The sequence below is a fragment of the Rhamphochromis sp. 'chilingali' genome (assembly GCF_963969265.1).
Source record: "Rhamphochromis sp. 'chilingali' genome assembly, chromosome: 11".
Classification (NCBI taxonomy): domain Eukaryota; kingdom Metazoa; phylum Chordata; class Actinopteri; order Cichliformes; family Cichlidae; genus Rhamphochromis; species Rhamphochromis sp. 'chilingali'.
In genome coordinates, this window is record NC_137938.1 from 35,217,040 (window position 1) to 35,244,651 (window position 27,612).

The window sequence follows — 27,612 nt, forward strand, 5'->3', positions numbered from 1 at the left end:
TGGGGCTCTTAGAGCAATACTGTTTAGTCCACTCAGCTCAGAGGACAGCTTTCTGAGGAAGCCCTCGTTGATCAAGGCAGCATAGAGTTGACAAGAGGATGCTGTGTCACTTCCTTAAACAGTATAGAGTTATATAAGATGAGACAGGGTTGTAGGGGGAACTGAAGAAGAAAGCATAAATACTGCATATATATATATATATATATACTCATATACATATATGTGTGTGTGTGTGTGTGTGTGTAGCCACACTTTTCACCTAAATTGTGAAAGAGTAAAACAGGAAGAAACAACAGAAGTTCATCTTACCAAATTCAAGTTCCACTTTTAAGATGAGTGTATGTTTATAGGGTTGAGCCGAACATGTTGTATCCCTTCCCCCGTTGTTAGACAGATTACTGGCTGCTTATCAAAGACCATACAGGAAGGAAGATATATTTGCCATAATATTCATGGAACCCAGGTGATTTAGAAGTCCTTCTGGGCTCCAACAGATTCAGGAACGTCTTTAAAAACTACAGTTATGCAACTAAGTTTTAAACTAATATTCAAGGGGAAAAATACTGAAAATGTCTTTTTAAAGTAGGGGGAAAGTTCAATCTGCTTCTGTTATAAGAAGTCTAATTATTATATTATATTATATTATATTATGAAAGGTGTTTGTAATAGCCGCTTTTCAGGGTAGTACCGCCTACCAGTTGACGTCATCAACCACATGACTTCATGAAACTAGGACTTTTTGAGAAGGATAAGTTTCGAAGTTTTGGAGCACTTAAAACAGTCTTCACGCCTAAACCGTGAGAGCTATTTAGGATTAATTGGATTTTATTTCTTTAGTGCGATAATTTCCCTGTAATGTAATGTCTGCCGTTGGTAGCGATCGCTCCGTTGTCTTTGTCATACGTCATTGTCTCCTCCCGGAGCTTTCGGCCGAGATCAAAACAAGCACGTACCAGTCCCTGTAGGAAACACTTGTAGGCTGGGATGTACTCGAAGAAGACGAAACTTGAGGCCACAGCCGATCTTCGTGCAGCAAAATAAAACAAGACTTTATTGAGAACATACGTGAGGGTATGTTGACTCAAACTTATACTGCACTTTTCACTTTTCTATCGCAGTTATCTGTAACCGCTAACGATTCCAGCGACTGAGTGACTTGTGCTTTGATTTATAGGATCAAACCATAAGTATTATTAGATTTAGCTGAAGATAAATATTAGTTAAATGTTTTCATATTAAAATCATTGTTTCTGTTTTTATACAGTATTTTTGTAGTCAGGAGCTTTAGTTTTTACGGTAATACTAAATGTTTCTTTTCATTCATTTTCCAACAAGTCACAAGATGAGGTTATAACTTACCGATGATAGTGTATAGCCACTAATGCATGGGTATGAAAAATATAAAAATAAATAAATAAATAAACCCTTCAGTGGCTGGACATTTTTCTGCTTATACTTTAATATTTCTACTCTGACAAAAAAGACTTTACACTGTTTTATTGGTACTTTTACTTGAGAATACTGAAACTCTTAACGAAGGAGTCATTATTGGTAAAAAGAAAAAATGAGCTTCAACCAAATATTTTGAACGTGAACTCATCATTTAATTTCCTAACACATATACACATATTTAACCGTAGTTATTAATATCTCTGTCTCTTGTTCTTAGATGCTTCTGTCCCTGTCCGTGCTGATCCTCTACGTGCCGTTAGAGGGCAGCAGCTCACCAATCAGTTGCTACAATGACCAAGGAGATGCTGTTGATTGGTAATTCATTGATAACAATTCCTGAGAAATCACGTACAAAAGTCCTCCTTATTTGTTTGTTTTAACCTAGATGTATTATTCTGATTAAACAGAAGCAATATTTTCAATAACAGTTTAGCATTTACAGACATGCACCAATATAAGCAGTTCTTACATGTACAGCCTTTCTGTCTGTGTCTCTGTTTGATTTAGGTTCTATATATACAAACTTCCCAAAGAGCATGGCAGTAAGTCTCCTGAACAAGGTGAGATGTATTTGCTTTTGGACCAAGGAAGTGAAGGATGGACTAAAGGGAAGGGGACAGTGAATGACACCACGAGCGCCCTGGGCAGGACGGTCGGACAGCTGTACACGCAGGGGAAGGTTTGTTTCCATCAGCTTTCTTTTTTCTGCTACAAATGTGGAACTGAGTACAAAGTTTAAAAACTGTAAGCTCAGTTTCATTTGGAAAAACACCCAAGTGAAAGCAAGTGTTCTTCAAAATGTGATTATCATACTCTTTTAAGTTCCTTATTATTAATTCATTTAGTATATTCACAATTAATGCTAAAAGGCAAAAAAACGTCAGCTGTTTTAAGATGAGTGGACCTTCAGTTTATATTTGACCCCAAAAATGATGTCATGTTTTAGAAATACTGATTTGTCACAAGATAAAATGTAATATTCTCCTAAAACCATGTATAATAAAGTTGAGTTGAACTTCCAATTCTTACGACTCACAAAACTTAAAATACATTTTTGTTTATCACAATAGCCAAAAGTGACAGACAGTGCTGGTGCATCGACTTCTGTTAACTGCAGTAACTCTTTGCTTTAACTACATGCAGAGCAGTTATGCTTACGTGCAGATTTTAGTCCTAGAAAACCACTGAGCTTAGGGTATTTAAATTTTTCCTGCTTCTTCTTTGTGACCCCAGTCACAAGACTTCTTGTTTCACCAACATGATATGCAATAATAAGCATTTTTTTCATAGACATCTGCTATATCCAGTTGACATTGTTAGATCAGAGGAACAAACATATAATGAGAAGTGAAACTGCATCTGTTCATTCAGGTGATCTGTCTTTCTGGCCGGTGATTGTGCAACTAGGAGGCAGAAAAGGTCATTTACTAATTGAAAACTTGATAGATTCATCAAAACATGTGAGAGAGTTTGTGGATACGATTCTGAATCAAAAATTACTGGATGCAACCATCTGTGCGTAATTGTATTGGTTAACATCACTGTGATGGATGTCAGTGTGTGCCATTTTATTTATTTGTTTGTTTGTTTTCTTTTGAGGTGAAAACATTTGTTTCTACATTTTCTATGATCGGTGAGTACACATGCATGAAGCTACAGTTAAAAACCTTTTTGTTTTTGTTTTTTTACAGAATACAGACATTGCATACATCCTTTACAATGACCAGAAGCCACACGAGGACTCGTCTGGTGACAGATGGGTTCATAACAGTGAGAGCAGAGGGGGTCACACGAAAGGTGAGCTCTCTGATTGTCCCAAGACTGCAGAAAGTTTCGAGCTTTGTTTTCCAAAATTTTGGAATAGTATGAAAAAAATGAGATGAGTAGGGGGCACTACTCCACACCAAAATGAGCCAGTTGAGGTGTTCCGGGCATGTCCTAAGAGGAGGAGAATCTGGGGTAGGCCTGAGACTTGCTAGATAGATTATATCTCTTGATTAGCTTGTGAACATGTTGGTAGTCCCCCTGGATAACGTGGTCAGGGAGAGAGACATCTGGGCATCTAAGCTTAGACTGGTCCACGACCATCAGCGTAACTTTGTGCTGAACATTGGGAGGTGGGGGTGTAAAGATCTCCGTCTAAATAAATAAATAAATCTGCGTAAATTCCCAGATGATTAAACATGCAACTATTTTGCTGGTAATACCTGAAACGAGTAAAGAAAATCAACAGCTTTTTTATGCAAGATAATTCATAATTTTATTGGGGGGGGGGGGGGGGGGGGTTATATTGGTTGGGTCTGATTATTGGGGGGGGGTCATAACCCCCCTAACCCCCCTGGAAATTATGCCCCTGTCCACAACCTGGTCGTGGATAAAGAGCGAATGGATGGAAAAAGCAAAATTTTTTAAATCAACGTTAAATAAAAGAAGCATAAAGACAACCTATCACATGTTCAAGCTCCTCTTTTTACTTACATGAAAAGTATACAGTATGTTCATTAGAAATTTGATACTAGGAAGATTTAAAAACTCTGCAACAAGGGCAAAAAAAAAGTCTGGCAAAGATTTGTTATAGTAATAAAAACATGTTGAAACATCTCATTATCAACCTCACGTTCTTCTTTCATCATTTATATGTTCTAATTCTACTTATTAAAAAAGAAGTGCAGATTAATGCGCATTACTTACATTTCCTCTGATGCGTAAAAACAAATGAGCATAGATAAATATATTTTGTTTTCACTTGAATGTCCACGTTAACCATCTTCAGGGAAAACGTCTGATGTATTTTTCTTACTATTTTAATATCTCTGCTCCTCAGGTGTTGTGCTGCTGGATAAAAATCAGGGTTTCTGGTTGGTCCACAGCACCCCTCAGTTTCCTCCTGTTCAACAGGCAGGGGAGTATTATTACCCCAGCAGCGGGGAGAATAATGGGCAAAACTTCATCTGTGTTACATACCCGCTCGACCATTTCCAGACCATCGGTAAGACTGGAGCCATGCCATGTGGCCTCTTAGCGAAGAAAGAGTTGATATAAAAATGCAGTTAACACTTAATGAGGATGTTTAAATGGATGATGGTATTAGATTGCAATCACAGTATGAGTGCTGGGAGGAGAAGGTCCAGACAGCTAATGACGATTCATATTCTGTTCCCTGTCTGCAGTTATGTTGGTCTGACTAAATATGCTTTAATTAACAAGGAACTGAAGAGTTTCTTTTCAATCTCATATCTTTATTAGGGTAATATTTTTGCTTGGTAGTTAAAAAGTCAAGCTGTTGTAGCTTGTGGTAGTATTTTGTGAGAGATTACGAATAAGAAGTTCATGTTTATGTAGTTTACTGTATCAGCCAAACATCTTAACCATGTTAACTTAAGGCCTGCAGACCAAACTGGGGCTCACAGAAGCTGTTGGATGTTCTGCCAACCAATTTCTAATATACTAAATAAAATAGAGATAAAAAGAGATTCCATTTCGGTTTAATGTAATCTCAGCTACGAGGCAGCTGTTAAATAGAGTAAAATATGTATTTGCAAAGTTTTTGTAAGTTTCTTATAGTCCCAGTAGTCTGGCTTCTCTAAGTCACCCCCTTCCCTCCCACTATGGCTCAGGAGGTAGAATGGGCCGTCTACCAATCAGAAGGTCGAAGGATTGATTTCCCAGCTATTCCAGCTTACATGTCGAAGTAGCCTTGGACAAGATGCTACACCCCAAGTCACCCTATGCATCCACTGTGTGAATGTTATACAAAGTTCTTAGGTATAGAAATATAGCTTATATGAATGTGTGTGTGATTTGGTGAAAGAGGCTTTTTGTAAAAAGGACTTTGAGTGCTCAGTTAGAACAGAAAAGCATTATACGAATACCAGTCCATTAACAAAAGAAAAAAAAGAAAAAGTAAAAAGACAACCATGCAAAGTGTTTTGGTTTAATGCTATTTTATATTTGTCCACATAAAGGACGACCTGCTCTATTCATCTCCAGCTCCGCTTTTATTCTTGAACCCTACAAAAGTAGTTTTGCATCATTCACAGTTGAAAATAATCAGTATTTGTCTCATACTTTGACTTTAGTGAGATTTCTCAGTTTATCCTCCTTATGAGTTAAGCTCTCTTCCTCTTTCTTTTAAAACAACTTAGTTTGCTTGCTGTTTGGGCTTCTGTCCTCTCAGTGACAAAATCCAGGTAGTCAAGAATTAAAAAAAAAAAAAGCCTGATTGACACTGAATCTTTATCGCAGTCTGAACTAGTTTTTTTCCCGTTTTTTCTCTCACAGAGCTTATTTGATTACGATTAATATGAACATCCTCACTGGAACTCTGTCTGTTGGACTGAAAACAAGGAAAGTAAAAAGCAACCAGTCAATATCGTGCAATTTTTTCAAACTATAAAGCATATTTTCATTGTTAGTCTTACATATAAGACAACTTTTATACTCTCTTTGTCACAATCCAGTTAACGGACTATGACAAAGAACAGGAGACAAGGTGAGCTGGTAACTTGGTAGACACAACTGATTTACAAAAGCACAGCTAAATTTAGACATGCTTGTCTGCGGGTCAGTCGTGTAGTGTAGACTATGTATGGATGAATGGCAGAGAAATCCAAGGATCACACTGAGATCACACCACAGAGTGACTGCGGAAAGAAGGGAGCTTTTATAGGTGAACACGCAGGTATAGCTCATGCTGCCATTTACTCCCCTGTCAGCTCTTACAGGACAAAGCAGAGCACAAACCAGAACAAAATGGAGACATCTAGTGCCGGGATGGCCGAGGGTCATCCATCACAAGATAGGTTAAGAAAGTCCTTCCCCAGGAATGTTTGAGCATACAGTACTTCTTTTTCTGCGTTGCGATGAATTTTTATCCTGTAATTTTGCCTCTTTTTTTAAACAGATCATGGTTGCTATTGTTTATTTAAAGAAAAAGACAAAAATCGGGCCTCCATCAACAGTTAGTAATGATTTCCCTCTGTGTTCTCTTTTGTTTAAGGTCACCTAAACAGTAAATGTCCATGTGGTGCTCAAAAATACTGCTGATTTATGCCGGTATATGTTACACACTAATAATGAAAACTTCTTAAGCACATTTAATCACTAATCTGTGTCAGTATCTACAATTATTATTATTCCCCGTAGAAGATGATTCAAGTATCGTCTGGTGCTTAATAATCGACTCAGGTATTGACACAACAAAAACAGCCTGAACTGAGATAATCAGCATAAACAGGTGTCATCACCATGTCACCCGGCTGCCTCTGCAGTTCCCTGGCAGACCCAGCAGTTGGCACAGTTGCTATGGCAGTGCCTGGGGTAATGTAATTAAACTGAGGTATGTAACCATAGAGATACTGGCCCTCACGCTCTAGCAGGGATTTGCTTTATCAGATTCTCGTCTCTCTAGCTGACATGCTGAGAGTGTCAGAGTGTTCAGTCTGCAGGGTTAAACAGCAGAAGGTGAGCACAGCCTCATCGTGTTTTTATTTTAAAGCACCTTGCAGCGTTCATTTGCACATAAATTTGGAGAAATGGAGATTTCATACTACTGTCTATAATGTTTTTATTATGTTGTCAGAATAATTTTCCTGTTAATGCTTTAATTAAGCTACTTACTTGTTTTTTATTCAAAGCACTGCTTATGTTTCAGTTTGTGCTAAAACATTAAGTATTTAAGTCATTTATCAGTTGTCACAAACGTATTTTCTTCATTAAGCCAGGATGCCAATATCAGCTGGCATATGTGGGCAATTGGCCTCAAACCAGAGTATTAGGCAAATAAAAGTCTGTTCTGCAGCCTGTGCCAGATGAAGGTGTGTCAGGGGATTCATCGTGAGAGTCGTTTGAATGTCAAGACGTTTTAATTAAAACCAAAAATGTCATCCTCATGGTGACAGGACGAAAAGTCAGAGGATTACCAAACTCAGAAGAACTCATCCTCTGAATGCTATTAATATCTCAAAAGAAATGCATAGAAACTGCAGATAGTTGTAAAAGAATTTCAGTCCAGAGTAGTCGACCAATTGGTAGACATCGCCATTACGTAGCTTTTATGGGTAAAAATGACATTTTCAGCCTCGCTTATGCATGAATGTATATAAAGAGAATAGAATTGAAGTTTTTTTTTCCAATTTTCACGTTCTTCAGTGCTGCAGTATGCACTGCTTTGGTTTATATTTTGAAAGGAGCGAGCAAGATTTTATTTTCCGTTTTACTTTTGTGTTGCTTTAATTTAAAATTCAGTTAAAAGTAAAGCCAGAGCAATACTTAAACCGGAGGCTGACGAAAAGAATTTTTAATAACAACCTGCTTAACTCTGCATGATGGCGGTTCTCTGCTACATGTGCAGCAGACAGCGCTGAGCATAAGCAATAATGTATAAATAACAACTAAGTGAAAGCTGCGATGCTCAACAAACTATGCAGTGACACAATTTCTAATTTACCCCAATAATCTTTATTCCTGCGAAATGTTCTGTGTGAACAAATAAAACAAACAAAATGTCTCAGTGTTTAAACTTAGACATTTTACTGTTTCATGGAAAATATTAGCTCATTTTGTTATGGGGGCCATAAAAGGCTGGAAAAGTAAGTGGATCTAAAAAGAAACAGCTTGTGGAACATGCTAGTGACATTATTGGGGTATAAAACGAGCATCTTAGAGAAGCAGAGGTTTGCCAATCTGTTAAAAGTACATCTACAAATTGTGGAACAATTTCAGAATATTGTTCCTCAAAGGAAAATTGCAAGTACTTTGGATAGCTCATCATCTACAAAACATAATATCATGGAACGATTCCAAGAATCTGTAGAAATTTGCGCAAGGAACAACAAAATCAGTATTGTGGGCCCCCAGGCAGCACTCCATTACAATCAGGCAAGAGTCTGTCATAGATATCACTGCACTGGCTTAACAACAGTGCCAGAAATCATTGTCTGTGAATACATTTTATTGTGACATCTACAAGTGCAAAGATCCAGAAGCCCCTCCATTTTCTCACAGCTCATTTAAAATAGACTGAAACAAAGTGGAAAACTGTTCTCTGAAGAAGTCTCTCAAAAAGTGCTGCGACTGGTCTTCTCAGTTCCCGGGTGTTTGTTTGTTGTAACCTTGTTACAAGAACAGGGAATGCTACACAGTAATAAACACAGCCCTGTCTCAGCTCTGTTGGAATTGAAGTTGTATGTATTGGTCTGGTGTGACATAAACGGAGATCTGATTATGGTTTTAACTTGCTTTACGTCAGGCATCAAACAGGAAGAAACTTTAAAGTTATTCCTGAATTGTATGTACAGTTAGATTATACCTTAGTTATATGTTACTGTGCACAGTGTTCCAGTGCAGGTCCGTCAAATGGCTTTGAACCAGTGTCACCAGTACAGTGCTTTTTATTTGCTTTACTTAAAGGATGATGTTATTATAGGGTGTGGTTTGCTTTAAATCTAATTTCTTTTGCACCACAGGAGAACAGCTGGAGATCAATCAACCTAATGTGTATGACTGCAGCATCCCAGAGTCTTTGGCATCCCAGGTGCCTTCGCTCGCTGCTCTTTGTGGCAAAAGAAATCGGAAATATGAATTCTTTCCACATGCCAAACCTGTGTCCAATCGCAGCATGACACTCACCTCAAAGGGTGGGACAAACTTCATCAGCTTTGCCAAAGGAGCCTCTTTTGACAACGGTACAACTTAATTGAAGTGATGTCTTTTCTAAGCCTAACCCTTTTCTGTCTTTGTGACCCTGAATATTTTTAGAGCATTCGTACAGTTTACTTGCAATAAAAAATGTAAAAAAAACCAAAACACCCTCATCCATCTTGTGTCCCCTTCATCAGATCTGTATCATGCGTGGGTGGCCCCAACCCTCCAGTCAGACCTCTTGGTCCAGTTCTGGATTCGCTCCACGGGCATCCTTTCTTCCGACTGCTCGGATGACTGGAAGGTCCTGAACATCAAGCTCCTCAACCCTGGGCAGACGTTCTCCTTCAAGACCAGCCAGGACCACTCCAAATGGGCGGTGAGCCCCAGTGAGACTGGGGCTGGTGGAGGCTGGGTGTGTGTCGGGGACATAAATCGAGATGAGGCTGAGGAGAAGCGGGGTGGAGGCACAGTGTGTCATCGTGATCCGGTGGTGTGGAAGGCTTACCGAACAGCGGCCTTGGACTGTGAGGACTGTCAAGGAAAAACAGTCCAGTGCTGAGAGTCTGGAGGAGCCAGATGTGTCAACTTGGACATGATGAGTCATGAGGGTGAAAAAATATAACGCGAACAGGGTTTTATGTGGATTTATTTGTTACAGATTTCTGTTCACATCTAGTGAAATCTATGTGAAATATTTAGCCTTTAACATTTAGACAATTTCAGTTTTTTAGTTTAAACACATTCCTGCCAGACGTTTTACACTAATCTAGTGATCAGTAGATGACAGTAAGATGCCAATAAACAGCAATGCAATATTTCAATCAGTCCATAGAGTCTCATCTTCAAATAATTACTATTTAACAGTAAATAGTAATGACTTTCAAGTATGTGCAGGTGTTATTGTTTATTTCAGATTTGATTCATAGTGACCAAAAAACCAAACATCTGCATCTAATTTAGGTGTAACTAGAAGTCGTGACATTACACATTAAAGCCAGTCATCACTCACACCTACTAGAGAAGTAGACATATAATTCAAATGAAATGATCGACTCGTCCAACTTTAGCTAAAATATAAAATTTCCATCAGCCACAGACACTCATTGGGAACATTTGTTCCTCTGTTAAGAATGATTTCATGTGGTTATCAAGGGTCATTGAGTTGTTCTCTTTATAATTTTAGATTTTCTGGAGTTGGGGAAGTAGCTGGAATAGTTATGAGTAATATGTTCATTTTGTAAAAGACAAAAACCTCAAAAGTGGCACTTTAGTGGTTCAAGCATCTTTATAACCACTGGGTACTGTTTTCAGAGAAACTGAAGAGACACTGGTGCGAACGGGATGAGTGCCGTTTCACTCACTGACATTTTCTGCTTTTAAACATTAGCTCGTTTATTCTCAGGGAGAATTCCAAACCTGCTGGTTAATTCTTTTTAATCAAATGTGGGAATGATTGTGCTTAATAACAATCTGTCACTGATGATGAATTACAGACACTTGAATCATTAACCAGGCTTGTATGAGTGTGTGTGCATCTCCAGCATGAGCTTTAGATTTGATACTTTTCCACATATATACATTAATTCTGACCCTGACTGTGCTTGAAGATTGTCTTGTCACTGGTTGTCTTGAATTTGAATAAAGATACGAAGAAAAATATGTATTTTTAGTCACTGATCCGCATCCTCTTTCCTTTGTTTACCCCTCACAAGAAAAACAGAAATGCCATGTTTTTGACAAGTAGCAACAACTTTAATTGTTTTTTATGGGATACTCAGCAGCATGAAAAACATCTCAGTACTGAACATCAGTCAAAAACAATTAAAATTCATATAAAAGTAAATTTATTACCACAAAAATAGGACATACTGTATGTAGTGCATAAATAGCTTTGATGTGGAACTACACAGCACTGGAGTTGTCTGCAGTTCCTCCACGTGGACTGTATACATTCTAATGCAAACATGAGAAAGTTAGCACCCAGCAGAGAAAGGCACTAAAACAATCTGTAGCATGGGATCATGCTTGCACGTCTTTTTTTTAATACCCACAATCCTCTCCCTGGCCCCTCAGTGCTCGTGCCTCGGCCGGTAAAAGGAGCCTCACCAGCACTGACCCGGGACGACCAGAGGTCACAAGATTTGTTTCAAAGAGACATACACTGAAGTTAAGATGTTCACTGAAGCCACGACGCTGGAACTGAGGCTTTGCGGTCTGTGTAAACTGCAGTGAAGATGGACTCCTGCTGAGCTACTGGAAAATCTGCATAAATTAAGTTTAGCTTATGCTCTGTTGAAAGTATCAGACCTGAAAAACCTTAAACTTAGCAATGGCAGTGTTTTTCTCTTACTTATGTTCCTTTCTAGTAACAAACTGAAGCAAAGCTGTTTTAAAAGTGCTTAAAGTTCAAAGCTGCAATAATCAGTTTTCATCCACGAGGTTTAAGAGGCTGAGTGATGTTTGATCACCCTGTAACGTAGCAACACAGCTGCGTACATTCACGTGCAGCTGAGGGAGGTGACACTGTAAAAATTTCTTTGCAAATACATTTTGTCCACTTGGTTTAATTAGTCCTTATCAGCCTTCCTTGAGGTTTACTTTGGTCTCCAGCAGCTCCTGAGAAAATTATGTGGCTCTCTGACTTCACCTGTTGGTTCACAATTGCATGAGTATTCGATTCAGATAAAAAAGATGACCAATCAGAGCTGCTTTTGTAATATCTGTTGGTGACAGCTGCAACAAGGTGGTATTTCTGAGTGTAAAACCAAAACAACGAGCTAAAAGAGCCTTAAAAACTGAGCAGAGCTTCAGAACTGATAATAAACTGACCGCAGTTCATTACAACAGTTTACAACAGAGTTTCAGTGTTATTCTAAAATCCTGATTATTGCTGCTTTAAGTTTATGGAGAAATGAGTAAAAGCTAAAATAGCTGTCCTTCTCTGTGGACATGTCAGCCTGTTTCTTGCAGTTATTTTAAGGATTTTTTCCTTGTTGAAACAGTTACTTGTCACGCGAGGACCTGTCACACAATGCTGAGATCACACAGACATACAAAATATATAAATATATACAAATCATATATGTCTCATTTGAAAAGCTCCAGTGTTTTGCTACAATGATGCACTTGCACTGTCTTGATTCCGATTCAGATCTCATTAAATCTAATTTCCCCCAAAAAAACACACTTCAAGTCCTTCAACAGCATCTTGGGTAATCACAGAAGCGCATTCCAACCAATCACATCTTTTTTACATTCGGAAATGTCAGTCACAGATGAGGCACAAGACAACAAGGGATTTCTTGGTGTTTTGTAGCAATTAAAGCAACTCTTTCTTTCTGTGAGTTGTAATGATAAAAAGCATCAAGTGCTACCTGACAGGGACTTGAGAACCAGTACCAAAGGTACACTTAAAGGCTTTCACTGCTCGTCCTCGGGATGTAAATTAGCGTGCATGGAAAAGTGCAAATAGCTCTGTTGAACACAGCAGCTGGAGTTCTGAAATATCTGCCACACCTTCCTGCAAGGAGATGTTGACTGAAACACAAGCAGAGTTCTTCTTGGTGTTTTGGTGAGCTTGGCAGGAGCACAGGAGAAAGGCATGTGTAGGTTTTGTGTTGGACAGAGAAGGCCACATTTACTGTCCGTGAGAGCTCACTCTGCATTCACATTGGGAGACCATCAGAGAACTCCACCTCGGTAGACAAAGCAGACAAAAATCTGATGTCAAAAAAGATTCCTGACCAGTCTCCTTCCCTTGGCCTTGATTCGAGGAAAAGTGGCGCTCGTCTCTGTGCTGATCGGATGCGAGCCAAACGGGGAGTTCCCGTCTTTCCTTCTTAGCAGGAAATCAACACTAGATGACGTCATGGCGTAAAAGACATTTCCTGTAGCAGGGATGACCAGTTCTGTTTTAAGAGAAGAGAAAGGAATAAATACATGACATGTGAAGGCTGCTGCGCTCTAATGAGATTCATTTGCAGTGTTTAATGGATTTGACTTGTAGAACTTGTAGTAAATTGTATTTTCTCTTAGTTTTCAGTCTTTTTTTAACTGCAAACCGCTCAAGAGCAAAATGTGCTACTCTAATAACAGATATTAATGATAAAAAGTGCAATCATGAAGTACATCCTGTCTCTGGCAACAGTCCAGAGACCACATAGGAGTTTGCAGTGAAGCATCACAAGCACGATCAGAATCATGCTTCTGGGGTGTTGCTTTTTATTTTTACATTTGAATGCCTGTGGCTGTAAATTTTGCAGGACTGCCCAGGCTGACTGTTATGATATCACCAGCTGTCTGAGGGAGAATATTCAGCAGACTTCCTTTGTCCTCTGTCCAGAAATGAAATTAAAATTAAACGGTTGCCATTTTGACACACTGAAGGACATCTCGTGGTCATTGCAGACGCACAAGTGAAAAGAGAGAGAAGGGGGGGAAATCTCAAAAATGCTGAATGTGGTCCAGTAAGAAAATGATCCTCAAGGATCCAAATTTAATTGAGGTTCCAGGTTGTACAGAAAGTATTACACATGTGTAATATAGATTAAAGATTAAAATATAGATTTTGATGTCTGTCTAGCTGTTCTAAGATCATCAAAGCAGCTGATTGTAACTGTCCTAGTTAATGGACAAAGGAGGAAGCTCAGCTTTGCACTGGCAATTCAAACATTCAGGTTTGTATTCTCTTAAAGTTCCTACATTATTAATTGGATTTTCATAATGATTTTAAATAATTATTTGATTGCACATATTTCTCATACTGTCTGTCCCAATATGTGCAAAAAGCACTTGCTTTACAAAGATCTGCATAATCAAAATGCCCAACCTTACAAATATCAGATGAAACTCCCTCAAAAGTTAATAACCTCCTGACAAAGGTAATGACTTTGTACATGTGTCAAACTAGACTAAAATTAAAATAATAATAATAATAATTTAACTGTGGCACTGATGGGTTAGTCAAAAGAAAAAAATTCAAAATGAAGTCTTTGTCTCCTCTGAAAAGAGAAACCACTTTGACAAAACTGGTCATATTAGTAATGATGACTTTTTTAAACATTGTGTCTGTCGAATTGATTCGTTTTTTTTTACCTTTTCCTTCAGGCAGAAGCTGTATCAGCTCATATCTGGATGCCTGTTTGGGGTCTTGATTGTGCTTTTCTAAGGCAGAGCTGATCACAGTGGGAGTCTTGTCATTGCTCGTAACCTGAGGCGACAAAGGACAATAACAGTGAAAACAGGACAGCCTGATTTGCACTAATAATAACCTGGGTCCGTTGTATCCTGAGGATCTGACTCTGATTACTATGATTATGGGGTCCTTGCAGATAGGAGGAGAAGCTGTAAGTGCAAATTGTCACTGATAAATTAATGACAAAGGCTTCTGTGCTGATTCTACTGATTTTAATTAGAGACAAATGGTTTGGATTCGTACCAGTATACTCCGATACAGGTTTCCATCCTCCAGGTCCATCCGTATCCTGATGATCCGCATGTCTGCCCCTGACCCTTGGATGTTACCAGGGGGATTGTTGCCACAGGAGGCTGATCGACGGTGTGATTTTGTAGGAGTGGTTGGAGTCAGCGTGGCAGGGTTGGATTCATTGGTAGGAGGGGACGTGTCAACATCCAGACAGGACACCGACGGAGATCTCATATGCTGCAGTGGAACAGTAATCATGAAAATGATAATGACTGAGTGGAATCGGAAACTAATCTGTATATTTAAACATGCAAAACAGTCCAGCCTGCCTACTGTGAAATGACATAATATAAACAGAAACCTGACTGATGACTGTTGTTGAGTGACTTACCTTTGTGAGCTTTGAAAGCAGGTTATTGACGGGTGAGTGAAAGTCAAAGAAGCTGTCACTGTCACCAGCCAGGCTGGTTCGGGAGGTGCTTAGACTGGAAATGCATGAAAACACACAACACAACAATCTGAGAAACTTGTCAGGGAAACTGGTTTATTTGTTATAAATTTGCAAAAAAGTTTTTACACTAAAGTTAAACTTTAGTTAAACAGTTAAAATCTAAATTTTAAGCAGCACAGGCTTAAAGGCTCAAATTTGTTTCTATGAAAATTATTAAAAAACTTAAACCTACGAAGAAACAACCACCGTGACCTTAGGTCCAAAGAGATATCAGCTTAAGTTGAAATAGGTCTGTACTTTTATTTAGTACCAGCTTATTCCACAAGATGGTGGAGTGAGTTCATGCAACATTAATTTAACCAGATTAGTCATTAAATTATTATTTAGAATGACGGTCTGATAAAACATAAATCTTCTTGAGGAAATGAAGGCAGGACTAAAAAGAAATATCAAAAATTTAACATGAGCACTTCTTTAATGGCTGAAATCCTGCCCTCCAGTGGTACAAGTGGATAATTACAAAAAGTATCATAAAACCTAAAAAATATCTGTAACCAATCCAGGGCTCTGGTTTGTTGCCAATGTAGTGAGAAATATTTTTTAAAGCTTCTTTACTGCAGTGGTCACCAACTGACGAGTTGAGAAGCCAAAATCCGCTTCCCATTAAAATTCTATATCCTAAACTGTATATGTGGTATTGCATATATATACTTATATTTAGTGTTATGTGTATGTTTATGAATGAGTCAGTGAGCTCTGCTTAGCTTACTCTGGACACTGTGTGATAACGACAGCTGGGGCATGACCGCGAGGGCTCGGGTCGCCAGGTGCTTCGATTTCATTGGACAGCCTATAACTGAAAAATTAAGGATAACTTTATCATTCTTCATCCATCAACACGTGCTACAGCAGCTGTCTTTAAAATAATGAATTCATTCAAGGCAGTTTTTGGTTGTCTCGACTGTAACCAAATGCATACACACCTTTCCTCTTCCCTCAGAGTAGGCACGCTGTTATACCACTGCACGAAGGCCTCGTCAGCAGTGAAAACACAGTTTTTGCAGGATGATTGCAGGAGCCGGATTTGAGCTAAAACCTCAAATTCCTGTTAACAAAGAGCCATATCACCACAAAGTTTCACAACAAAAAAAACCCCACCCGTGTTAGCTGTTCTCTTATTACTGTGCCAGTTTTTTTCATCTGTATCAGAAGCACCTCTCAGCACCCTACACTTAATCATTTCCTCCCTCAGATATTATGTTACTGCTCCCTCTTACACACTCTTTTCTTACTTACACTAGCAGCTTATGTTAATGCTGCAAAAAGTGGAGCTTACTCTGTTCAAAACTGCTTAGTATCAGGGCATCAGCTTAACCAAATGCAGAATGTCTCTTATCATAAGCATTAAAACAGATCACGTATTCAACTTTGAACCTTTTATCTCTCAAACTGATGTGTATTGCAGCACTTACTCTTCTCCTTTTGTCAAAGTTGATGTAGCCGTTCTGCAAAGGAGTGACAGAATCTGTTATGTCAGCTCAAGAATTGTAAAATAAAAAGTCCAGGGGACGTGACACAGATGAAATCAACTTACATCCAGCCTGTCTTTGACTGCCGTGTCCAGCATGGTGAGGTCTGTGAGGAAGATACCCAGGTAGGGCACGGTGCCCTGCGCGTTGGACTGTGTGAGAAATAAAAGAAAGTGTTTCATCAGTTTCCTCAGAGGTTTCTACTCACAATGTAAAGAGCCCACACAGCGAGGGATTTCAGAGCTGCCGCCTGCAGCTATTTTTCAAACAGTGGCTTGGGATTTAGCTCATCACACATATACACAAAGACAACAGCTCGCTGTTCCACTTTGCTGTTGCATGCTGGTCGATCGCCCTCACAACCCTCTATTAAACCAATGAAACACCCCCCGCTCAACAGTGTTAGTGTCTGAATGCAGAGTTTAACTTGTGTTAACCAATATGTTAAGCTGTCAGGAAAGTACTTTTAACTCCCCCCAAAAAACGTTGCCTACTCGCACATTAGTGACATGCTGAAACCACGCTCTGCAGTACATACGCTGTGCATGCAATAAGACAGCGCTCGTGTCATTCTGTAAGCCCTCAAACTTAATCTAAAACGGTGTCTCTGTCTTTTATAACGCTCATGACACGGTTGCAGGGTCTTACATCATTTCACATTTTTCCAAGGTCTACCATAAAGGACGGTGGGGGTGTACAACCCCTCAGGCTAAAATGTTTGGTATGTACCCCAGATGTGCGCTGTAAAGTTAGTGAAAATTGTTGTCTTTTATGTGCATGCAGATCTGAGGTTTTGCCTCTGCAGAAGACCATAAGGTCATTTTAAAGGACTCCTCTGCTGCTGCAGCTATGTGGAAAGTCTTGATGATGTAATCCCAAATTTATTTGACACTCCACTGAGGGTTATTTAAGTCAAACTGTGGACGAAAGCTAAGAGCGGCACACTTGAGGCATTTAAGTAGTGTCCCCCTACAATCTCTTTTTAAAGGTTGTTAAGGGAGTTCATTATCACACAAACAACCCAACCTGTTTTTAACCAAGTATTCTTCCACTGTCAGATGTTTAATCTCCACAACAAGTTTTGACAGTATTTCCAGTTACCTTGTTAAGGTATCTGTTGTTGAGCCTGTTTTCCAGGTTGGCAAACTTTGACGTGCCCTCCTGCAAGAGAAAAAAACCAGAGGGAAATCCCGAGTTTCAACCTGGATTAGTAGAACGTAATCAATTCTCCTCATCTACTTTCAGAACAACAAAAATACTTACAGTGACAACTGTATTGTACTGTATTGCATTTGGTCAACAATAAAAGTACGTGTTACACCCAAAAAGATGGAAATGCCAGCAGAGGCCACTGGGACACCAAACTAGCACTTATTTGCACTTACAGTTGCTTAAAACTGAACACAAAATAAAAGCTCTTGATTTTGAGAGCTGACATAATTTGTATTTGTGAGTTTGTCAGAGACGTTTTTGCTGACAAAAGGCTGAAAATGCAAAACAGTGAACTTGAAGATGATAAAAACTCCCTGAGGTCAGGCCTTAGACATGCCATACATTGTTAAAATAGATGTTATCTAACTTGGTTTTTAATGTACAACAAATTGTATATTATTAACATTATTAGATATTAATTGTATAAAAAATTATGGACTTTGGAAGAAAGTTATTACACTGAGACAGTACAACAAATCTAATAGTGGGTTATTTAAATAAAAAAAGGTAAATTTACAAAAAAAAAAGAGATTTTATCTGATATTAATTTAATAAATGTTCATTTTTTGTAAAGGAATTCTAATGAACCCCATTCCATCACAAATGCTTCTGGCTGCTGTGTAATATATGCCTGTGTTAGCCAACCTAATTACATTATAAATTCCAATCTGATGCAATAAAGAAATCCCTGAATCACCACACAATTAGACGCATCTGGAGTTTCAAGGGATGCTGCTGCAGCCTGGGCCTTGTTGGAAGAAAAAAAAACATACTGGTGTTGATGAGCTGATCAGGTTTTAGTGTCAGGTAATGTTAGCTTGTGGTATTTCTTTTCCACTGCCAGCCTCTACAATGAGACAACGTTGATCCAACCTTTTAAAATCAAGCAATGCGGTTGGTCTTAATTAAAATATGCAGGTTTAATTGTGGAATTTCTAAAGATTTTTTCCTGGAATAATCCTTCTACCATGGTAGAATGTTTTGTAATGTACTTTTTCCATTTCCATCAACATTTATAGGTATATCCAATGTTTATCTGTGAAAATGTCTCACATTTTATCTTTACTTGCAATGCTTGCAAGTAAAGACTTTTATTTACCACTAAATTAGATACTGTAAAACCTAATTCTGTCATGATTAATTTTCAGGTAACCTAAGCACACATTAAAATCCTTTTCACGACATTAATAAGAAAGTTAGAAGCGTTCAGTCAAAAGATCTGTCATGAAAACTTAGCATCAGGGAAGAGAAACAGTCAAAACTTGCCATAAACATCATAATAAAGCGGTATTACCGTCAAATGTTTCTGTGACAGTTTTGTGAATAATTTATTTCTCCTAACGTTCAGTTTAGTCTTTTATTAGACTGAATCATTCATCTTACACCCTGCCTGCTGGTTGTAGTCATTTTTAGACAAGCTGTGAGATGAAGAGGAGCAAGTTACTGTGAGGGAGAGAAAAAAATCAAAGGGCAACAGAAGGCAGTGGTGTTTTTCTGACATCAAAGCTCAGAGTGAAGCTTTAGAAATGAAAGAAAATGTTTGGATGAATTCCTTTGGGGGTATCATGGGTAAAATCAGAGCTAATGCAAAGCCACTGATGCTCGCGCTGCACCATTATAGAAAATCAAAACATTGCTAATTCTGCCAATTTCCCAAACTCGCTGACACGGTGCAAACTAAATATAATGCATCTTCAAATGGGTGTTTCACAGTGGAAACGCTGACAGAATAAGGGCACTTGTACTAATGAAGATTACACTGTTTTCTGGCCTGCATAGCAGTCATCTTTCTCCGTGGATGGTTAGGCTCTGGTTTAGTCTGTGCAAATATGAATTTAATAAATGTGATGACAGATGACAGGCACATTAATAAATGTCTCATACCACCAGCATGTGAAATAGCAAAGTGACCACATGGTTTTACAGAGCTGCTGTTTGAGCATTAACAGACATCGGTGCAGTCAGTGCATGCTGTGTTAAGCAAAGACTGTATATAAAGGACGGACTGAAAACGAAGCCAACTGAGAACCTGCATTATTTTCATGGCCAACGGAGGGCAACTCCTCTCTTTGCAAAAAGAAATGATCATTTATCATATCTCAATGTAACAAGAAACTACTGTGTGAGCGTACATGGTCCTTGGATGGAAGCTTGGACACTTTGACAGGTGTCCAGATACATCCTGCAGCCAGCCTGTTTCTGCTAGGTCTCTCAACTAGAGTCACTGAGCTACACCTCCCTGCTGAGTTTGCGCTGATGGTGCCTTTTAAAGCTTTTAATGGATTATCAGAAACATCCTGTTTCATTCTTATGTTAGAAAAAAAGGAATATTAGATACTGGGAGAGTACTACCCAAATGAATTAGCTCATACGTAATATAGCAGATTTAAAAAATGTGATGATATCGAGTAAAGTCCCCAAACAGGCTCTGTTATATAAGCCTAATGCATCATGACTTCATGCACCTACAGCATACTTTCAAAATCAATGTTTTTGGAGCGATAAAGGAATAGGGAAAAGAGTCCTTGGAAGTTGTTTTTTTTTAGCAAGACAGTACAAAGATAAGACATAAAAGCCTCTAACGGTAGCCAAGAGCAGCACAGGTCTGAGTAAAAATAGCCCTGAAACGAGTCCAAGTCGTTACAAGAGTTGCTGAAATCTGACTCTAAATCAAGACCGCTCCAACACAACAGCCCCGTCACTGAGAGCTCAAAGCGGCAGCTTTCCAGCATAAGATGCTGCTTCCAGCTAGTTTCATCATTAATCAACACGTACAGTGAAATGACAAGATGTCTAGAACACACGCCATCCGTGTTTGATGATTTCACTTTTTACTTGCTGGTTTCGTGATGTGTCGTGACCCAAGTAGAAAGCAGCCTCAGTGTGCCATAAATAAAATATCAAATTTCTCACTGAATCTGCTTTCTTCGCACAGTATAATGTAACTGATGTCATCATTCGGCATTTGATCCTGTTTTTACCTCAGCCAACTTTGAAGACATACAGTCCACTATCATTACACCCTTAATCCCTGCCACTTACCTCCTTCAGGAGTTCTCTGGTCTGTGAATAGTTGTCCTTGTCTGAGAAGATTTCTGACAGTTCCTCATATTTCCTCAACGCCTCTCTGTAAAGTAACCAGATCAGTAAGATAAAGACTGATTTGTAGTCTTATATTATTCAGTCTACTAAAATATAATGAAGATCATTTGTGCAAGCTTGAGCTTGAATGACGTTAGCCAGGCACAGATTTACTGTTATTGTATTGCATGATATCCCATATGAGATAATATGAAAGGTTTTTTTTAAAAGACAATATCACAGAAAGAGACACCTGAGGTAATTTAGAAATGGAGTTAACATCTAGTTTGAACATCAGGCAGTTACATCCCAGAAAACTAAGAACAACTGATGCTATAAAATAATATTAAAACAGCGATGGTGCAGTGTGTGCAATATGAAGTTATATCTGGATCATTAGGGGGTCCATTGTCCCTGTTGGGGGGACACTCCCATAGGGCTTAAATCTGGGACTCGGATGAGAGGTGAAATGTCTTCAAGCAACTTAAAGAAGTCCAGACGCTTTCCTTTCCAAGTTCCTTAGCCTTCTCTAAATATGGTTGTTTTTGTAGTATGTAAATAAATTATATAAAATTATATATTTTGTAGTCTTTGCCTGTTTTTTCAATGAATAAGAATTCTTACAAAAAGTGCTCTAAAGCAAAAAGCTTTAATTATCTAGCAAAGTAACACATCAGCCGTCCGTTTGATTCCAACTCCTAAACCAGTTTCCCACCTGCACTGCAGGCCTGAACGTTTCTCAGCAGTACCCGCACGTCTGACTCAGCTGACTCAGACATTCAACAGTTTAACCCGCCTGGTCCCTGTGAGCATGTGGGAGTCTTTGTCTCCTCCAGCTCGGCATTATTCCTATCCAAAGCCAAACTGATTTTCAAGAGGGGCATGTCTAATTATCGAGAATGTGGAACACCTTTGTTTCTCTCAGGTTCAAGAAACTGCAGCCTGATACCTGAGACAGCACTGGTGCCATTCCTCGATTACCATAAAGAGCCTTGTTTACCCATACTAATTCAGTATTGTCTACTGCACTGTACATCAGAAAGTACTTAAAACTGGTGATACTGTTTTAAGTATTACAATCCAGATGTATGTCCGACTTTAAGATTTAGTGCACAAAACAGACAAAAATAGTTTGAATGTATAGTTATCCAATTATTTTTTATTTTCTATTATTAATGAAAAAGATAATAAAAATGAAAGAATGCACAATATTCCTTTCTTATTTTGCACTTCAGACCCCTAATATAAGATGTATAAGCATGATTTTATATTCTGATATTTATAAAAACATTTAAGGAGAGGTGGTTCAGCATCTGACAGGGATGCCTTCTGGATGCCTTCTGGTGTTTTGAGTAAGTTCAGCTGGGAGGAGACCTCAGGGTAGACCCAGGACATGATGGAGAGATTACATTCTTGGGAATGCCTCTGTGTCCACCCAGAGGAGATGGAAGACGAGGTTAGAGAGAGGGAGGTCTGAGTATCTCAAATTAGACTACAGCCCCCCATAACCCAGACCCAGACAGAAAACGGATGGTTGGATGGATGGATATACTTAAATAAACTAATATTTGAGACCAGCTGTTCATGCTGCTGCTCCAATACTTAACATGAACCTGTTTAGAATGATCACCATAGCCTTTAAATGCCCTTGTTTCGAGCTGTAATCCTGCACTTTTCCTCTCTTAGATTGTTTTCCACATATTTGATTATAAAGCCTCTGCACTAAAACAGGGAGTACTGCAGCCTCAGACCTGTCGGTGTCCTGCCACGTCTTCCTCAGCCGGTGGATGGGGTTACTCTTGAGGGCAGACACAATAGCGTACAGCGAGGAGAAGTTCTTCCTGGCTCGACACGCCTGTTGAAAGAACGTACAAAGACAAATACCACCGTTTGCATCTCATGGTATAGTGTAACTGAGAACACCTGTGGCTGTGGGTCTGCCGAGTATTGAGTTACGCTGTCACCTTGATGTGCTGAATAATGGATGCTGCTAAAGGGGTTTGTCTCATAACAAACATAGGGTGAGACCGGAACGCCAGGTTTCCAGCAAACCAGAGGAAAAAAGGGAGAATTAAAGCTGGAGGCCATAGCAGACAGGGACACGATATGTTTTGTGCTTGTGTGTGTTCGAGCAGAGCTTGTCATTGCTGCAGGCAATTTAATATTTTAAAGAAGCTGAGTGATCTGCACGGTAACTCTAACACTGCTACAGATTTCACTTAATCCACATTTTCTCTTTCACAGTAAGCAGATGCAAACGTTTCCCATTGCCCAGAGGTCGTACATCACATTGTTTGACTCAGCGCTGGTGTTACTGGAAGAGCTCATTTCCTACACTATTTGCTCATCGTGTACAGAAACATACACCAGGAGCACTTAACACTTACATGCAGTCCAAAAAAATGCTGGTTTTGAAAAAGATCTCATTTGATCTTGAGGTAAACATATATTTTTGTTTGGAGTTGCTGGAAAATGGAAAACAGAAAAGAACATTTCTTTGGCTGTGTAATGATTTTGCACCGTTTCTCAAATATCCTGTTCATATCAGTGAAACACAGCTTAAAAAACACCCAAAAAACAACTTATGGGTTCGATTTTCTGGGTTTGCTTTCTAATTCATTTATCTGTGAGGGGAATTTACCCTGAAAAACGATATTAACTCTGCATTGCATTCTCAAAAAAATGCACCAGAGTATTTTTTGTTATTTGTTCCTCATTGATGGAGAGAAGACTGTGACATAACGTGTGGTGCTCACAGCTATGGATTAATATAAAAGTATAACCAGAATCCTAGCAACTGTGACTTTGCCATGATTTGTGCAGAGTCAGAGCTGAGCATACGATTACAGTTAGAGGATTACTGAAGGATTTAAAGCAGGCTTGAGGTTTTTGGATGCCTTGAAACTCCAAGTGGAATACAGTTAATAGTTTAATTTCACAGAGACCTCAATTTCTTATTGAGACTTATTGAGATTGATACAAAATATGTGTTTGTTGCATTGAATTTTATATATTGTGACTTCATTCTACTGACCTCTGCCACGCTGATCCATTTCTCCAGCAGTCGAGCTCTCTGCTGGCTCCGCAGTTTTGTCGGCCAGAGGCAGGATGCTAAAACAGCATTGGCCAACTTGTTGAACTGACGCACAGTGGCACGGACTGACCAACAAACTCCTTCCCTCCCCTTCTTGTCCCTCTGAGACCACAACGATCCGAGGCAGTGGTACGGGACCAGACGGACAAAAAGCTCCTGAAAGAGGTGAGAATTACAACTATAACTAAGATCTGTAAAAACTGCTTACAAATCATTGATTAAACAACATAAACTGAACTCAGAGGTCATCCTATTTAAATTTCCTTATGAAAACATTTGAGATTCTGAGAGTGGGACACTTCTCTTTCTCTTACTTCTGCGTATTTTAATCAAACTGCTGTTTGAAAAAGTATCAATACAAAAAACAGGATTAAGACAATAAAAAGCAGATTGAACTCAAACTGAAAGCACACATGATTAGTAAATGTTTGAAACGATCACATAAGTCTCCAGGGACGTAAGGGGCAATCGTGGCTCAAGAGTTGGGTGTTCGTCTTGTAATCGGAAGGTTGCCGGTTTGAGCCCCGGCTCGGACAGTCTTGGTCGTTGTGTCCTTGGGCAAGACACTTTACCTACCGCCTACTGGTGTTGGCCAGAAGGGCCGATGGCGCGATATGGCAGCCTCGCTTCTGTCAGTCTGCCCCAGGGCAGCTGTGGCTACAACTGTAGCTTGCCTCCACCAGTGTGTGAATGGGTGGATGACTGGGTGTATAAAGCGCTTTGGGGTCCCTAGGGGGGACTAGTAAAAGCTATACAAATACAGGCCATTTACCATTTAAGGAGTGCAGTGTTTTACATTTTGTCACCACAGGTCATTACTTAGAAAGTGTTCTGTCTTCAGGGTAAACTCACAGTCTCTATCATGGTGAGCTGCTCGGCAATCAGCGCTCCAGAGAATCCAAGGATGCTGGTAGGTTCAAACTTGGAGGCATCAGGAGGAGGGCTGGTGAAACTGGTTTGATCTGCAAATAGTGACACTGATCAAGTAAATGTGCATCAGATTGTTCAGAGCTGTGGTGACTATGGGAGAAATAAGCAGCTGAAATGAGGGTTGTGTAGCAAATTAGCACAAAACTGAAAGGAGTAATTGTTACTGTTTGTTTTAATTACTTTCTGAATCTTAGCTTTGGAATAGGTATGTCAGCATTGCTTCTGATTTAATAGTTGTTGAGATCTTTCACTGACAAACCAGATGGAAAAAGCAGTAACTAAAACCTTTAGTTTTCATAATAATGTTCAGGATATCTGGGAAAAATGATGTTATGTTCAGAGAAAATAATTTTAGGTGAAAATAGTCACAACAAATCCAGATTGTATATATTTCCATTCTTGCAGTCTCCATTTGATTTCAAGTGAGAAGAAATATATATTTCTTGATGACCTCACTGAACAAGGCCATAACACTGTCATTTAAATCCCAGTTAAAACACAGACCTTTATGGGTATCTGGGAGCAGGGCTTTCTCGCTGAGCTCCTCGGCTATCCTGAGGAAGCGAGCGCGGAGATCAGCAGCAGATGAGGAGTCATGAGGGAGGAGGGGAGCCAAGCGTAGCAAGCGAGAGGGGTCCCCCAAACTCTTAAAGTCTTCAGGATACTCTGACAGCCACGTGCTGAACACTGTACACACTGCTCTGTAGGGATAGAGACATGGAGATAAGGATGGGAGGAATTAAAGAAAAGAAAGGGGAACGACTCGAGAGGCTGGTGCAAGAACATAAACGAAATAACACATTTTCTGCCTTGCAACTGAAAAGACTAATCCTCAGATTTATTCTAGTGTTTGCTAAGATTGCATGTGATATGTGACCGGTCTGCCTGTGCTGGATGACGGAATGAGATTGGAATCGATTGGATATATTGATATTTTTCAACACATCTAAGAAGTTTCCAATAAATCACCCTCTTCAGGCGTTTAGACAAGAATAGCAGATTAGACATGAGCCTAGTGGACCCAAAGGGTCAAGATTTTAGTTTGAAGGACAAGTCTGCTTACAAGAAGTGGTACAAAAGTAAGTCTGCCAGTGGCACCGAGCACCTCTGCAAAGAAAGACGCCCCAGTTATCATGAAACTGGCTGGAATTCACCAGGCAGGCACTTACGAGACAGTCTTCAATGAACAAGCTTGACTGGAGCATATCTTATACAAGCTTTTTGGAAAATTCAAAACACTTTTGGATTTCAGTTCATTAGTGTATCCTTGTAAAACGGACATTTAGCAACAATTCTCAGATTTTACAGCTTGTTTTCCTTTACTTACTCTCTGCAGAAAGAGATTTATACCCCAGAAAAAGCTTTTAACTACTCTTTGTTTTGTGCTCACGCTGATTTTAATAGCAGCAGCTGTTGAAATGATGTGTAACATGAAAGTTTCTGTTTCAGTTTTTAAAAACACCCTGCCTGGTAAAAATAATATTCCCCTTAAAAAAAAGAATGAAAGAAAGAAGCAAAACCGTTTGCAGCAGTTGTTGTTATGGCATGCAGATACTAAAGTAACTCAAGCACTCGAAAAGATTTTGGTTAGCTATTCAAAAACTCACTTGTTAAAAGATTGTCTTATCTGACTTCTCTCGCTGTCCCCGGGTGGGTTCTCCAGCCTGTGAACAAAAAACGAAAAAATCATGAAGCAGAAAAAGAAAACCAGCTTGAAAGTATCATTCAGCTTCAGATAGCTGCATCTGCTGTATCATAAATAGCACTTCAGTTTTCCGGTGGTTTTATATATGACTTATTTTTCCAAAGATATTTTTTCGCAAAGGCTTTGGTGTTTACATTCCTGCTGATTCTCTCACTCTCTTTCCTGTTGCATCTCTGGAAAATTTTAGGTGTATCATATATAAACTTCCTTTATTTGGTGGAAGGAAATTCCACAAGCAGTTTTCTTATTTTGCTGAGTAATGTTTCTAAGAAGAAGAACTAAGCTGCAGTTATTTTAAATCAGCACACAGGTGCTTCCTGCTATGTGAAATGTCTTTAACTTTACAAGTATTTTAGAAATCCCTGTTTAAAAATGGCTTGAAGACGAATTGCAAAGCCACAATAACACCTGTGTATCTTGAGAAAACTAGGTGTATAGTTTTGAATCATAAGCAATGAACTGAACTTTATTCTTTAGCTTCTTATTTAGCAGTGGCTAATAGGAAATGAGGCTCACAGGCTGTGTTGATCTTGAAAAATCCTAACAACTAATCAATGGATTTCCATGACAAGACCTTCCAGGATGAATCTGAATGACTGTTAGCTTCCTGGCTTTGTTTTTAGTGTCATGTGTGTCAAAACTTTCCTTTTCCAGTAAAAATCTCTACAGGATGGATTGGTTTCTGTTTCTATTAGTATCCATGTATCCTGTCAACCAATCATATTTGTGTTGGCTTCTGCTCTATGCAAGGGAAAAGTCAATGTGGAGAATCTGAAAAGCTATGATGACTGAGCTTTTTATTTGGCTTTAAAAAGTTGTCAACAGTTAGTTAGCAGAAAACAAGCATCAGACAAACAGGAAGATATCTGTTACCTGGATATCCACCAGATAACAGATCTGGATAACAGCTCCATATTTATCTCTGGAGGGACTGTAATCAGTTTGGTAACACATGACTTTTCATCTGACACAATCGTCAGGTCAAAGTTAAACTCCAATATGTTTGTGTTTAGTAAAGGTTTAAAACTCTCTAAAACTAGGATACAGGTCAAACTTTTTTTTTTTGGAGAGGATGATTCATATATGTGT

General features: G+C 39.1%; 2 protein-coding genes across 3 annotated transcripts in view; one reads left to right on the forward strand and one right to left on the reverse strand.

Annotated features, from left to right (window-relative positions):
- The first annotated feature begins 720 nt into the window (after positions 1-720).
- On the forward strand, positions 721-10,755 carry dnase2 (deoxyribonuclease II, lysosomal). The gene is made up of 7 exons (XM_080897310.1): positions 721-1,071; positions 1,670-1,767; positions 1,960-2,131; positions 3,144-3,249; positions 4,277-4,441; positions 8,919-9,137; positions 9,291-10,755. Exons 2-7 carry the CDS (start codon positions 1,670-1,672, stop codon positions 9,653-9,655), a joined length of 1,125 nt encoding a protein of 374 aa, XP_080753436.1. The 5' UTR covers positions 721-1,071; the 3' UTR covers positions 9,656-10,755.
- rgl2 (ral guanine nucleotide dissociation stimulator-like 2) overlaps positions 9,588-27,612 on the reverse strand; it is a 33,369-nt gene continuing 15,344 nt past the window's right edge. For both annotated transcript variants that reach the window (XM_080897308.1, XM_080897309.1), the window contains 15 exons: positions 26,426-26,482; positions 25,323-25,519; positions 24,741-24,850; positions 23,829-24,044; positions 22,546-22,649; positions 20,756-20,840; positions 17,603-17,662; positions 16,567-16,653; positions 16,445-16,477; positions 15,956-16,077; positions 15,742-15,828; positions 14,913-15,006; positions 14,534-14,758; positions 14,191-14,305; positions 9,588-13,004 (listed from right to left, as the gene is read on the reverse strand). In XM_080897308.1, coding sequence (XP_080753434.1) covers positions 12,823-13,004; positions 14,191-14,305; positions 14,534-14,758; positions 14,913-15,006; positions 15,742-15,828; positions 15,956-16,077; positions 16,445-16,477; positions 16,567-16,653; positions 17,603-17,662; positions 20,756-20,840; positions 22,546-22,649; positions 23,829-24,044; positions 24,741-24,850; positions 25,323-25,519; positions 26,426-26,482 — 1,774 coding nt within the window. In that variant the 3' untranslated portion in view covers positions 9,588-12,822. The remainder of the gene's footprint in view (positions 13,005-14,190; positions 14,306-14,533; positions 14,759-14,912; positions 15,007-15,741; positions 15,829-15,955; positions 16,078-16,444; positions 16,478-16,566; positions 16,654-17,602; positions 17,663-20,755; positions 20,841-22,545; positions 22,650-23,828; positions 24,045-24,740; positions 24,851-25,322; positions 25,520-26,425; positions 26,483-27,612) is intronic.